Source organism: Neopelma chrysocephalum, unplaced genomic scaffold (genome assembly GCF_003984885.1).
Source record: "Neopelma chrysocephalum unplaced genomic scaffold, ASM398488v2 Primary Assembly neopelma1_23, whole genome shotgun sequence".
Lineage (NCBI taxonomy): Eukaryota > Metazoa > Chordata > Aves > Passeriformes > Pipridae > Neopelma > Neopelma chrysocephalum.
Genome location: NW_020897691.1, coordinates 33,223,679 through 33,238,717, shown reverse-complemented (window position 1 = coordinate 33,238,717; position 15,039 = coordinate 33,223,679). Strand labels below are relative to the sequence as shown.

The following is a 15,039-nucleotide window of genomic DNA, read 5'->3' as shown; positions in this document are numbered from 1 at the left end:
CACAGGGAACACTTGATCTTATTATAATCTGAACTCCCAACCACTGCTACCATAGCTCAGAATATTCAGATGTTCTAGATACCTTCCAAAATCTGTGTTCCTATCAATCTTTAGATGGTGGTTTTAAAGTGGTTGGGATTTTGATGGTGGTTTTGGTTTGGTCCTTCTTTCTTTCTTTCTTTCTTTCTTTCTTTTTCTTTCTTTCTTTCTTTTTCTTTCTTCCTTTCTTTCTTTCTTCCTTTCTTTTTTCCTTCCTTTCTTTCTTCCTTTCTTTTTTCCTTCCTTCCTTCCCTCCTTCCTTCCTTCCTTTCTTCCTTCCCTCCTTTCTTTCTTTTTTTCTTTCTTTCTTTCTTCCTTCCTTTTTTCTTTTTCTTCCTTTCTCCCTTTCTTCTCTCTTTCTCTCTTTCTTATTTTAAAAGATTTTTTCATTTGCTTTTATTCTTTTGCTTATGAATCTTTAAGAGCCATACAATGTATAAAGCATGAAAATACTAATTTCCTGAACTAATTTCTTGTCACTTATTGAATGGAAATATGTGCTATATGTTTATACCAGTACTAACAATACTGCAGGTGTTTTCTCGAGCAGGTGCATACATAAACAGATGAAAGCAAAGGTATCACAACCAAAGCTTTCTTTGACTTCTGAAGCATCACCCCCTCTTTGTGATGAAATCTCTATAACCCTGCTTCTAATTTTATCTGTCTGTTATTTTGGTTTTAATGAGGGTTTTGCTTTTTTGATATACCTGGTTACAGAAGGCTTTTACTGTCATTCTTTAACCTCGTGGGCTAACTGAATTAATTTTTGCAAAGTGCTGTGATAGAACAGCAATAATGTTCTTTGAGGTTTGCATTACACCAGATTCCTAGATTGATGAGTTTTTTAATAAACTCTGCTTCACCATATGTATCAGTATTCTCAAATGTCTAGAAACCAAGTTTACATGTGTAACTCTCTCACACACATAAATATGATCTAAGGGATCACATTGATGTACATCAAGCAAACGTGAAAAGCTCTTGCACATATAGGTAATTTTAATCCATTCCATCTTTAAATACCACAATAAATTTAATTTTCACAATAAATTAAATAGCCATATTCAGTTTACAAAATAGAATTACTTAGTGTGAAACCAGTATTTACAAACATTTTACACTATGTACACAACGTTTAGCTTTGCCGACACACAAGTATAGAGAAAAAAATCATTTGACCTTTTTTTGACACGATTGACATGCTACAAGTGACATGATGGTCCATACAATAAAACAATAGTGCAAACTCACCACAGGAACCCTAAAACAATGTAGTTTGTATGAGATAAGATATTAATTTAAAATAATAAGAAAATAGTACTATTCACTCTCATTGTAAAAATTCAGCACTGTGTTTAAAGGGTCAGCATTCCTTTAGCAATACACATACCAAATATAGCCTCAAGATTATGCTTACTCACAGCTTTACAGACTTTTGACAAGAATTTTAATGGCATAAACTAATGTTTTGCTTGGATCAATAGGTATGTCACATAAACACCTCACTAAGTGAGAGGAACACTGACCCTTTTAACAGTGTCTGACTTTGTTTCCCTAAATACCTCCTTTTCCTTTATTATTATATCGTAAAAGATGCAACTATATTGACAGTAAATTTATGTTAGTTTCTATTCTGTAGAAAAAAATCGATCCCACTGTATATTTGGTCACACACTGCATTATGTACACATATGCATGAAAAAAAGTTAGTTTGTTAGCCACATCTATGAAAAGTGCATATTTTATCAGAGACATCTATTGCATGTCTCAGGTGCAACAGAAAGTGTTGTATGAAGTTTAGTTTAGGGCCAGTTAAATGTCCTCCCAGTGATCTGGTAAAATTTTTGATTAAAAGGATGAAAGAACTTGCGTAATTTGGTAATGACAGAGGTATCCACCTCCGGATGGATGCGTCCCTTGCTACCCGCCAGGCACTTGTTAAAGACAATGTTAAATCGCAAGCAGTAAAACCCTCTGGTGGCATTGAAGTATAAATTGTACTGACTTATCCTTGGAGGAAGATTTAGGAATTTCTCAACCAGTTGGAGTTCTGGCAGCGGTTCTGTGATGAGCCGGTCTCCATCCACGATATGAAACTGCTCAATTGGGAAGTATTTTAACCACCTCTCCAGATGTTTTGTGTAGATGCTGGTTCTCACCGCCTTATACTTAGTGTTCACTTCACAGGTATTAGGATCAATAGCCAGCTTCTCAAATTTGTAGTAAGTTTTGTTCTTTCTTTCCTTGCCTTCCAGCACCTGAGTGTAATCAGAAATTGCTCTTGTGGTAGGTTCCCTGACAATGATCAATAATTTGATAGATGAGTTCATTTTGTAAATCCTTTCAGGTACTTCCTCAGTGATAAAGTATGCAGGGCTTTTCTCAATTGTTATTTGATGAGGGTAAGAAAAAGGCATTTTTTTTCGGTACCACTCAATTCCCTTGGCATAGTTTTCATCATTGTCAAAGAAGTGAATCTCTTGAGAAGCTTTGACCACTGCAGGGTGAAGGTTCAGCATCTCTAGTAGTGCTCGGGTGCCTCCTTTCCGCACCCCAATGATAATGGCCTTAGGAAGCTGCTGAACCAGATTGTGCAGTCGTATTTGTTCCTTAGTGGCATTGCCCTTTCGAAATTCATGGAGCAGACCTCGCTTGAACTGCAGGGCTCGCAGCGGGATTTCGTCCTGACTGCGGGGTCCAAAACGACCATCGATGGGGCAGAGGGGCTGCAGTCTGCAAGTGAAACAAGAGGTATTTGTAAAAAGAGGGTTTTTCTTAAGGCAAGTTTTCTGTATAAGGTAATCTTGCTCTTGGAAACTTTTTCCAATGTAATGTGATATGCCCATCTTTCAACTTTTATTTTACTCTACCAGTGATTAAATGGTTTGCAATTTTTTTATTATTTAATTTGGTATTGTGCTCTGATTTAGCTGGGTAACTCCTAACTCCACCCTTCTGCTCTCTGCTAGCGTAGGCACTATGATTACTGTTCTTGGGTCTTCTTGAATGTCATCTAACTTCCCACATTCTTCATTATTTTCTGATTGATTTGGCATTTTTTAAAGCATTGTAAGATGAATTATATTTAGTCATTTTGATCTGAAAATCCAAATCATTTAATTCATCTCTTTCCCACACTTTTCCTATTCTAGCCTGAATTCTTTCCTGTGCTCTCCATTGTGTTGATCCAGAGTTGGCCTTTTTAGTGAAGACGAGCAAAAGTGATATTTACTAGGCATCACTTTTCAATATTTCTCTTTCTCTTTAGAATATGCCCAGTGTTTTCCCTGCCAATTAGAACCAGAAAGTCCTAAGTTCTGAATCAAACATAATTAATAAGGCATAAAAAGAATGGCAAGAAAAGTTGTTAAAAATGCATTTATTGCATTATTACCTCAATGATTTTATTATCCTCACATATGTATCCTTCTGCTGAACCTTATTTTGTGCCTTATTTGTTCTTTTTTTGCACCTGTGTTTCTGTGCTATTCTTTTATATTCATCTATTTTCCCTCCTTTCCACTTCTGTAATGCTTCCTTCTTGTATCTGATGCCACTGAATCCAAGAAATGATTCAGTAAGAAAAATGCTAAAATTTTGCTACTACAGAACCTTGAATAAACCCTCACCTCCACTCTCAAATCAGTGCTTTGGGCATTATACAGGCCACTGTTTCATTGAAGATCAAATTGGTATGTAGAGAGAGTTTCCAAGGTCACACAGAAAAATATTATTACTAATTTTGTGGAGCCATGCTCTCCAAAATTAAGGATATGTATGAACAAAGGTTGCCTAGACAATTTTGGTGTGAGCTTGCTGTGCATATATATTATGATACAGTTCTTAAATTACACGGCAGCATGCTATTATTTTTCACAGGACTCCTGCCTTAGCCAGTATACCAGATGGGCAATGCTCATTAATAGCTGTTTAGGTATTCAGTATTTATTCTGGTTTCTCAGCATGTGGTCCCTCACTCATTTTCTATATATAATTCAAACCCTGCTTTCAGGACATAATTATTTATTTCTTTATGGCTTTTCCATCCATCACTGCTTGTTGGGGTTTCTAATTTGACACTGATGCTGGGACAATGGATGGTTGGGACAAAGTAAGTTTGATCTCCCTGGCTGACCCGTTAGCTGTTTCTCTGATGATCCAGATGCCAAGAGATATAGCCTGTCTGGACAGAGCCGAAAAAACAACCCAGATGACATTGCTGGGTTTACATGAGCTCTGGCTAAGTCCCGCAAACTAATTAGAAAGTGTGATGACAAGTGAGTTCCTGTTATTTCCTTTTTCAAGTTTCTAGTTTCTCCTTTCCCTTTGCTCTCTGTGATCTAGTGAATAAGCCTGACTTGGTGGCAAAGACTGAATCATTGAAATGCTGATGCAAACCGCCCATATGAAAAAAAAAGGAAGAAATGTCTTGACTTAACAATGGTACAATTTCATCAGACTGTGGTGTGGCTGGTGAGAGTATTTCTGCATCAGCAGGCAGCAGTTAAGAGCATAAGAAACAGAAGCTGCAATTGCTATCTCTGTTCTTCTTTTCCCTCTCCTTCTGTGTATTTGTTATTTGTTTTCAAGCAAAGAGGATTCCACAACAGCAGTTCCAGACCCATCTCCACTAATTTTATCTCTTGCTCAAAAAGACAGCTAGCACTGCCTTCAGTGTAACACAACAGCTTGTCAAACAGGGTGGTTTCCTTTAAAAGTAAATAAATACTCAAAATATCCTCTAGCCTAAGGGAAAAGATTGGATGTTTAGCTAAAGTCCATCCTCAACACTACATTTCAGGTTTTTTTACTCTTTCGTCCTTCTCTTCTTCTCTCTAAACAATAAAAAAATAACTTTTAAAAGATCATGGCAGTGGTGGTATAAGGCAGATCTTGGTAGTTGAATCCCATCACTATTTACTGTTATATTGCAACATGCTAATATTCTTAATTCTGAGTAATTTTTCCATTAAATAACAGTCCTTTGCTAAGAAAGAGTATATGACATTCATTATATCACTGAGTTGCTCTCCCAAAACAGACAATTTGTCAAGCTGCTGCAGTAAAACTCCACAAACATTCTTCTTGATAAAACCCACCATAGAACAATTCATCTCAGGTAACTGTAATTTCAAAACAGCTAAAATAAGTCTGGGCAGTCTTAATGAGCTGTCTCTCCTGACCCGAAATACTTGCTAATTTTCTTCCAGTGGAGATGTCACAGCGGCAAAAGATTATAAGCCTAGTTCCAGCAGGAGCAGTTTGAAATCAGATGTGGATGCTCCACATACTGCCAATGAAGGAGTCAGGTAACTCGAAGACTGATCCAGTTATTCTCATAATTGCCAGGCACAGAATCTATTTGGGCTTTCACATCTCCATGCACTCAGGAGCTGACTTACGGATACCTCCTCTGGAGGGAAGTGCTCAGTTTATCAGACTTTATGATTCAATGAATCAGATAAGCTAGTAGTAATTTCCCTTTGGGCCTAAGAAAACTCAAGACACTACCATTGAAGAGCCTAATCTGAGGCTATTAAAGATGAGCCATCCCCAGCTCTCTTGTTCAAATTAGATCAGCATAAATTAAGCATAAATGAATCTGGATTTCTTCCTGAACAATTAGTTATTCCAAAGTCTATTGAAGCCACTCAGCATCCTTTTACTGACAGATTCAACAGTGATGAGGCAGAAGAACATTTCTGGATAATTCGTCTGTGTCTCATCCTTTCCAGTACTTTCTCTCTCTATTTCATAACAAGTCCATACATAGGACTTCTTTTTAGCAATGTGGTATTCTTCACACTGGGTAATGTAAGAGAATGAAACTGAATTTTGCTGCCATTGGCAACATTATATATGAAACCAGCAGAATTTACTGCCACAGAAGGTCAGCAAGTCAAATACTGTGGTGAGATAATTTGATAGCCATGAGTAAATTCCATAGATGAGCAAGCATAGATAATAGCAGAAGGTTAATTAGATTTCATGCCTCTAGTCATAAAATATACATTTGCAGGGACCAGTAAGGATTTCTGCCTCCGTTTACAGAATCACATTAGTCTAAGTGAAGTTTCTACCTCTGAAGTATCAGAGATGTTTTGGCCATCAGGGGAAAGAAGATATAATTTCTGGGGTGTAATTTGCAATGCAGTTGGTCCTAGCTGAGTACATGGTCTCCTTCTTCTGGAGTGGATTTAAGCAATTGAAGAAAGCACCCAGTGACTTCAGATGGAGCCCAACATAACTTAGCAATGGACACAAGGTAGCTACGTTTTCAATTAACTTTTCATGCACTGTATATTCACACAACATTGTGTCACTATTTTGAACTCAACTGTCATTATTCCATCTTTTAAAAGAAGGACATTAATATAGCATTAGCACTTGCAAAGCGTCTACCAGCTTCTGGAAATCTTGTAGCCTTGTGTTTCATTCATTCTTTTGAAACAGGTTTTTGTTGTTTTTTTTTTTTTTTAACATCTTTTGCACCTTTGTGTAATGCCTACCAGAGCAAGCCCAGGCCATTTTGGAGGTGACAGAAACAGCAGTGTCAGTGCAGGTAGCACTAGTGTTGTACTGTTAATAACCAGTCAAAACTCCGCCTGGTCAGAAGCGCCAAATACTCTTTGATTTTCTCTGCTGTATTTTCTACTACTCTCTAGGAAATCATTTGCATAGAAACCCCACTTACTTAGCACATTCAGCTACAGAAAATACTGGCTAATTAACACAGTTAAAATTCTCAAACCCTTAAGCAATCTTTCAAGTGAAATAGTATTCAAAAATGACAAGCTGCTCTACAGGCTCATACTTAATTTTAACTACCACTGTAGCACATTAATTGCTTGCTCACAAATTTAGAAAGGGAGATATATAAATACATCATAACTGTTTTGCTGAAACTAGAGGTCAACACACAGATGCACACAGAAAAAAATGAGCTACTGTAATGACATTTTTACTGGATGCTGGTTTATTTCTTCTCTGAAAACAAGTGTCAATGTGCTTAGAATACAAATAGACAGACAGAAATACTTTGTCAGGGATGATCTGTGACTATTTTCCTACTCCCTTTTCCAAAGGGTAGGAACAAATAATGAAATAGTAGTATGGTCAGTCTTCGCGAACGAAGGTCTTTTACCTTTCAAGCCTGCGCAATGGATTTTTTTAGGTGAGACACAGCATGCGCTGAACTGAGCCCACCCTTTAATCCTAAGGTTCATCTGCCGGGGCCAAGCGAGCTTGGACAATGGCAGTGAGGTCCTCAGGACGTAGGTTTGTTTAGAGTGACCTTCTCATAGATGGATGGCCTCACAGGGCTGACGAGCTCCATCTGCCCGGGGGAGTATCCCTGACTGGGAATCGAACCTGGGTCGCGGCGGTGAGAGCGCCGCATCCTAACCACTAGACCACCAGGGATCCAAATAATGAAAACCACTACTAAAATAGACAGTCTTCCTATATATGAGGAACATAAAAAAAACCCCAAAAAACAAAAGAGAAACAAAGAATAAAAGAAATCAGACCCTTGAAGCAAAAACTCAGACAATCTTAGCCCATTCTAAATAAGAGAGCAGCTACTTAATGACTTACCTATCCAAACTCCCAACTCTGGCAACTAGATATAGGAGACTTCCAATAGCAAGGCTGCCTAGCACAAAGAGCTTCTGCCTCAGCAACGCCTGCTGTTTGAATAGCATGGCCCTCCATCAATCTTCAGGACTTCTTCAGTCTGCAGAGACAAGAACACACTTATCAGAAAGCAATATGCAGGGTAATGTTTAATCAGGTGTTGCAGCTGATTAAGCCACAATTGCAAAATCTTTTCAAAACTGCAAAAGAAGTAGTTAAACTTCTTTTGTCTGTTACTGGTTTTCTGTCCCACATGGCAATGTATCTGGGATAGGGTGATAATTCTGGAAGTGACAATTCAGTTACACCCACTGTTACTAAGGCTGTCTGATAGTCACACTGTGTGGTTTGGTTGTAGAAGCTCATATTGTAATAGAATCTCCCATTAGGTAAATATGTTTAGATTTTAAACCTTTCAGGATCAACCCAAGCTAGATTTCAACAGAGATTTGAGTGCTCTGATGTCAAGTAAGGCAGAAGTAACCAGGAGTTAGGCTTGCAGGTCCTGTGTACACAATGTATGTGGGCATGTTTACTGTGTCTCTATGACTATTAGGGTGTATGCTGCAGAGAAATATCTAAAATTCCAGGATGTCCTGATCCATACCAGTAAGTCCAGGATAACAGACCTGAGAATCATGTAGCTGGAGTGGGCACAATAATGATTTTTTGACATCATGTTATCCTATTAGCTGTCTCTGCGGTGGGCATCAGCTTATGCTCCTTATGCAGCTCTCTTAAGCTCCTCATCCTGACACCAGCCTTTGCTGTGACCTCAAGACCTGATGGGACACAAACTGCATCCTTGAAGCAACCATGCCTATATCTCCAGTTTTTAGTAACACCAAAGCATATACTTAAATTTCTTCTTCTAATGTGCTCCAGAGACCATCTAAAGCCCATAAATGAGCATTGCTTCAAATACTTTAGGTATGAGGCAGGCAGAAGTAAAAAGATTTGACCTTGTGCCAAGAACAATCAAATTTAACAAGGAGGTCCCTAGGTAAGGTAGAAGGAAGTGCTGAATAAAACTGTTTGTCTTTATACTAATTCTTCCTCAGACATGAAGTTTTTGTTCAGGACTGCAGATGTGTTCAGGAGACTGAGAGCTGGATGCCTAATACATTCTTACAGGAATTAAGGAGAAACATCACCTTCCCCTTTCAGAACACAGCCAAAGATGACATGGTTCTTCACAGATCCTTTCAGATCCTTTAACTGGCTCAGGACATGTAAAGCCATATTGTCTACCTATCAAATGAATGCTTTAATTACCAAATTGATTTTTTTGATACAAAAATCATAAACATGAACAGTAATCACCTGAACTACTGATCCATCAGGGAATGCTTACTGTATTATGGAGCAGTTTGAACAGAAACTTTTTTCCTGAATTTTGACTGGACTTATTTTGAACAATTTTTGGTGTCAAGTTCCTTATGTTTTACTACAGCAAAGTTCCTTTTTTTACAGCTTTAGGATTTACATAAAGCAAAACTGGGATAGATTATTATAAGCATATAACTATATAAAGAAGCAGAATGGTTAGCAAGACTTCAAGGTTTGACTGGCCACTGTTAAACAGAGCCTTCAAATGTTTCTTTGTCTTGCCCACGCTGTTAAATTTTTGGCCCAGAAAGCTCTCACAGGAAACCAGGATACAGTTTGGGAGATACTACAAGCTGGAGACCATTCCCAAGAGACAGCATTTATGAAGCCTTCCTTAGTGCTGGCTGAGTTTAAAGGTGCAGATGCAGGTCACTCCCATCCTGGTTTTCTTCAAAGATGGTAGAATAGCCATTTCCAGGCACATATATTAAACTGCTATAGAGAAAGCCTTTCTAAGACCAACCCACCATCTCTTGATAAAATAGCCATACAACACTGAAGCTCTAAGTCTGACTTTCGCTAAAAAACTTCTGGTGCGATAATAACAGTAACTCCTTATACTTCCAGGTCATAGCTCAGGGTAACCTATCATACAGGATAATTTGTCATACAGAATATATTGCTTTTTACATAGAAAAAAACAACTCTACAATAAGAATTCTTAGATAAGATCTTTATTGCAACAAGAATAATACAAAGCACAGAGTAAAAGGAGTTTGCAATGTAAATACAGACACAGAAGAAGTATTATCATCCTTTAAAAAATAAATGAGGAACAGGGGTACAGAGAGATTAGGTGATTAGCTCAAGGTCACAGAGAAAACCTGTAGTATCAGTGGGATTCATTATGAAATAATTCCTTTCTAGCGTTTTAACTACAGGATAAACTTTTGGCTTTTTGTAAAATAATTTTTCTTCATAAAAATGATACATGAATGAGGAATTTTGTACATTGAGCAAGGTAGAAAACACATACCTAAAGCTTAACTATTAAGAAAAATGCACAGATCCTCTATCTCTATGTCAATATGCTACTGCTAATTATACTTTTAATTATTTAATTTAAAAAGATGAAAGAGAAGGACATAATGATGATGATGATGATGATGATGATGATGATGATGATGATGATACATTTTCATAGGTTCCCAGTTTTAAATCTTTCCATGCTGGTCTCTCTAGATGAAAGTTTCACTTCAGTGTTACAACTGGTTCTGAACTTCATCTCTCAGAAAACATATACATATGCAGGCCTCTATACATGAAACTAAAGTGCTTTCCATGTGTTCTCCCTTATCCAGGCTCTTGGATTTTCCAGTTAAGTCTTACCTGCAGGCCTCACTAAGGGAGTGGAGATCATCAGGTCAGAATGAAATCAAATTAATGACAAACTATTTCCTGGAATAGATTCCAGAAGGTCTCATGACCTCAATAATAATGTTTGAAATAAGAGTCAATGCGAAAAAATCTTGCAAAACAAATGAAAAGCAAGTCAACCAAGCAACCAAAAAAACCCCAAACCCAAACCAGTTCCAGTTGCTGTATGTTTGCATGTACCTCAGTACAGAAAATTTTTCCACAGAATGACAAGTATTAAGCACATACTAGAAATGTAAATATGACATTATTTATCTGTTTGTTTCATTTTTGTTATCACTTTTAGCATCTAAGTTAAAGTCCACAGAAGGAGCTTTATTCCAGAGTAGTGGTCTAGATAAAACTTTCCCCAGATACTAGGTATTTTCATGAAAAAAAAATGTAGAGAAATAATACCTCAACTTTGGAAAAGACTACATCTTACAATGGATGTACTGAGATAGCTCTGCATGCCAGAGGAGAGGACCAAGGAAACATTTCTATTTAAGACACGGAGTTAATGCAACCAGAATGTGATTGAGGTAAAGGTCCCTAGGGCAAAAATGTTGCTGCAGACTGACATGGCAACACTTAAATGAAATGGAAAGAAGAAATTAAAAGGAAGAAATTAAAATTCTGGGATATATTATAAGCTGCACAAAGTTTTCTATAAGGAACACGTACTTTTAAATTTAAGAAGCTGGAACGCAAGATAAAATGTAATCTGAAATGACAAGATTTTAGCAGTTATTTGAGGCAAATAAAGGTGTTTTTAAAAAAATTTTACTCTCTTTTAGGGACTACAGCTAAAGTGGCACAAAAGCTGCTGACCAGTAGGAGGAATGTTGGAAAAGCCCCAGCGAAACTTTCCCAATAGCAGAATGTGGAACCTCCCACCAAGAGATGACAGCGCACTGTTGCACAGCTCCAGTGGGCTTACATCAGAAATATCTATCTTGAACAATCTATTTAAATATGCATATGAGAAAGTCCATTCTGGGCTATCCAAGAAAGTCGCAATGCACAAAGAACAACACAGAGAACTCATAATGTGGAATTCATAATTTGTAGAAAAGACAGTGTGTGTAACATCATGTAGATAAAAGAAACGTAATGTGCTTTGTGATTTCAGATGTACATCTGATCTGAATTGTTAGATTGACATGGTAAAGTTAAATAAAGAAGCACTAGAAAGTAGCCTTACCATTTTATTGATGTGAACGCCTCATTCAACCCCGTTCCCTACATTCCCATTCTTGCTGGTGAGAGGACTAGGATTCATGAGTGAATTGCCAAGAGAAGATAGTAGGACTATGGAGAATTCTGATGATAATGCCAATTGAAAAATAGATGTTCCTGACAAGATGGAGGGATCACAGATAAAGGTAGATATTGGGTTTGCTGGACAAATAATGTAAATTTTTGATGAAGTCTTGTAAAAGTTAGTTTCTGGTTCAAGTTAGGTCAAAGTCAAATGAGTAGGAGAAAACAGGGAAAAAAGTATATTAGTAACAATGGCATTACTGATAAAAGTCTGAATTTGATAACACTACAAGTTGTTACTTGTTACAGAAAGGAGAAGCTGCTGCTGTAATCAGTTATTCCAAAAAAAAAGACAGTGAAACAAGAACAGTACCAGGAACTTGTTTGAAAATGATCAGAGGGACGTTTTCGGACACGTGGAGCACAGATGAGAAGATGCTACGGATAAATAAATAGCATGTGGTTGATTATGGAGAGAAGTATAAGAATGGCAACATACAATACTTTGGCAAACAGGCTGAAGAAATACAGTCCTGAGCGATGTGATTAATCAAAATTAAGTACAACCCAAAGGCAAATATGCACAAAGAAGGCTGGAAACTAATAAATAAGAGATGTTTTTTATTAGTAAAATTTATTGTTTGGCATGCTTTTATTTTTTTTATTTTGCGCACCAGCAGGGGTCATCTGTTGACCAACAAATATTTGTCTTCATACTCTGAAGAAAGATCTTTGAATTTATGTGGGATTTAAACACAGTGACAGAAAAAAAGTCAGGGAACTTATCACTTGGCACGTTTGCATTATGTTCCTTGCATGTTAACTACAGCTTCTTGCGTTTGTCACTGTGACTAAAATTCATACAAATCAAACAGACTTTTTCTGGGATAGGAAATCACATGATCTTTGGGAAAGAAGGGAATGTATCCCTCAAACTGTGTGCACTCTCATCAGCTCACGATCTTTGTCATGGTTTGTCTGGAATAGCCAGTCATCCTACTGCTCCCTCTCCTCCTGCAGGTCATCTGCTTTTCCTTTGTTCTGTCTCACCACTGATGAAGGTCTGGGCTAGAGTGGCAAGGAAAAGCTACAGCGCTGACATACTTTTTCCCCAGTAGCCTTAGCTTTGATGGCTTGCTTAATAGCAACAGTATTAGTGCACCCCGTGAACTGTATTAAAGAACTACAATAATCATGATAAAACAGAACATGATTTTTCATTAGAGATAGGATTTTTCATTTCTAACAGCATTGAATAGTCTAAGAACAGAAAAAATTCTTCCCTTTTCTGACACAGTAAAATTAAATGGATAATAAGAACTGAAACCTTTGACAATACCATATTTTTTAGGGAATGGTAAAGTGCTGACTCTGCATAAATGGAATTTTTTTTTAAAAGATTTTCCTTAATGGTTCATAATTTCAATATTAAAAAAATTAATTCTTATGAAAATTCTTAATTCTTCTCATTTTTCAAATTTTTTCTCTATAGCATAAAACTGAGATGGGATGAAATGAGATTAATGCACTCTATCAATTCACGTTGTAAGGGAAGAAAAGAAGGAAATATGTTCATATCACGGAACCAGTTCACAGATTCATGGAAGCGTCCCTGTGTGCTAGGCATGTCCTTTTCTCCTCATGACTCATATTGACTGAAACAATGGAGAAGAAAACGTCAGCAAAGCTGATGGAAAACAATAAATAATGCAGATAAAATTCAACACAAAGATTTTAATAATATTATGCCACAGCTGTAACAATAACTTAAAACCACCTTGTTTTGTCTGCTATTGTAGAGTTTTGAGATTTTGGACTGCCTTTAAGCAGTCCTTGAAGCCAGTTTTTTGTGTAAATAAGTGGTAAAACCCTATCTCCAGAAAGGCTGAAAGGTCTCTCTGTGGGAGACCATCCACAAAATCAGCATCTGTATTTAGATACTAGATAAGAAAACACATGGTAATTTCTCAGAAGTTAGCACAATATCAGTATTGAAAGAGCATTTGTGACTCATAATCCCCCATTGGGGCTGACTTAGCCAGATATCTGGGTTCTCTCGAGCCTATAGAGAGTGGTAATGACTATTTATTTAGTCCACTGCTCACAAGACATTTATCTTCAGATACAGTCAAGACTCATCTATCCACAGTTGTACTATCTCTAGGAAGCTGCTGTGTCAAGTGACAACAGTACAGAGGGCCATAACCAGCTCTTCATCACATTCTGTTTTCAGCCTGACCCCTTCATTTTTTTTCATCTTACTGAAAGATATTGAGCAATATGGTGTTGGGAAGAGAGAAACAACTCAAAAGCTTGCTATTGACTTTGCAGTGCCCTGTGCCAAACAGATCTGCTGCCAGATTGTCAGAGTAGTTAGGAATCTCAGGCGCTTTGATGCCCTTGAGGTCTCACACACATCTGCTTAGGAAAACTGCCTTATTGCATCTGAGCTGGCGAGGCAGGCAGCCGTGTTCTGCTGAATGATGACTAGGTTGCCATGATCCATGCTTAGCTACAGTGCTCCAGGAACATTTCCAAGTGCATAGATCTTAATAGGACTTCATTAGTCCAAAATACAGATGCCTGTCTCCTTGCCAGCATCCTGAGTTTATTACCCTATGCTGCTCTTCTTAGAGCATGAGATTAATCTGATAGGGTTGGCCCTTTTCTGTGGATTAATGGTATTTCCCCAGCTACTTCCAAACTTTTCTTCTGAAACGATCACTATGATCACTTTCCTTGTCTGCTGTATTTCTCAGGAATGGTGGAGCTGATGACACCTGTGGAAATCCAATTCTGATTGTAGAGAGATTATAATAGGTACTAATTTCACAGTCTTCAAAAGACAACACCAGCCTGTTTTCCTCAAACTGGCACTACAACTCAACCGAAAATAGCAGTGATAAAGGAAAAAGGAAGTTGAGGAACAAAATGCAAAGAAATGGAAGAAAGGGGAGCAATGATTGCAAAAGTCAAAAGAGAAATCTTAAAGGGAGGCCAATAGCCCGGTCACATTAGAAATAAGTAGCTTAGTTTTCAGCTCTGGGAAAGACTTAAACTAGAAGATTATGAGTCCTCTCAGGGAAAGGTAAGCAGGTAAACATCCAGAGCTTTTTTCTTTTGTCCTTCATTTAGAGTCCAATTTTTGTCATGAACAGTTTCACTTCATTGAGCAGGATAGGAAGGCAGAGAGGTATTGCTTAATATGATTCAGTGTGAAATAAATTTACTTTTTTTTACATACTAGTAATTTTGAAATGTTCTTTCCACTACTTAGAATCATGTCCACAGATTATTGCTCCTTTTTTTTTTCCTCAGAAAAAGTTACCACTTCCCAAATAATATCATACCTTA

At 37.4% G+C, this 15,039-nt stretch overlaps 1 protein-coding gene across 4 annotated transcripts in view; it reads right to left on the bottom strand.

Annotated features, from left to right (window-relative positions):
* Positions 1-1,021: 1,021 nt before the first annotated feature.
* The window catches only part of HS3ST5 (heparan sulfate-glucosamine 3-sulfotransferase 5), a 202,311-nt gene continuing 188,293 nt past the window's right edge, over positions 1,022-15,039 (bottom strand). For all 4 annotated transcript variants that reach the window (XM_027692850.1, XM_027692842.1, XM_027692857.1 and 1 more), the window contains 2 exons: positions 7,639-7,777; positions 1,022-2,775 (listed from right to left, as the gene is read on the bottom strand). In XM_027692850.1, the coding sequence (XP_027548651.1) occupies positions 1,845-2,775; positions 7,639-7,745 (1,038 nt within the window). In that variant the 5' untranslated portion in view covers positions 7,746-7,777 and the 3' untranslated portion in view covers positions 1,022-1,844. The remainder of the gene's footprint in view (positions 2,776-7,638; positions 7,778-15,039) is intronic.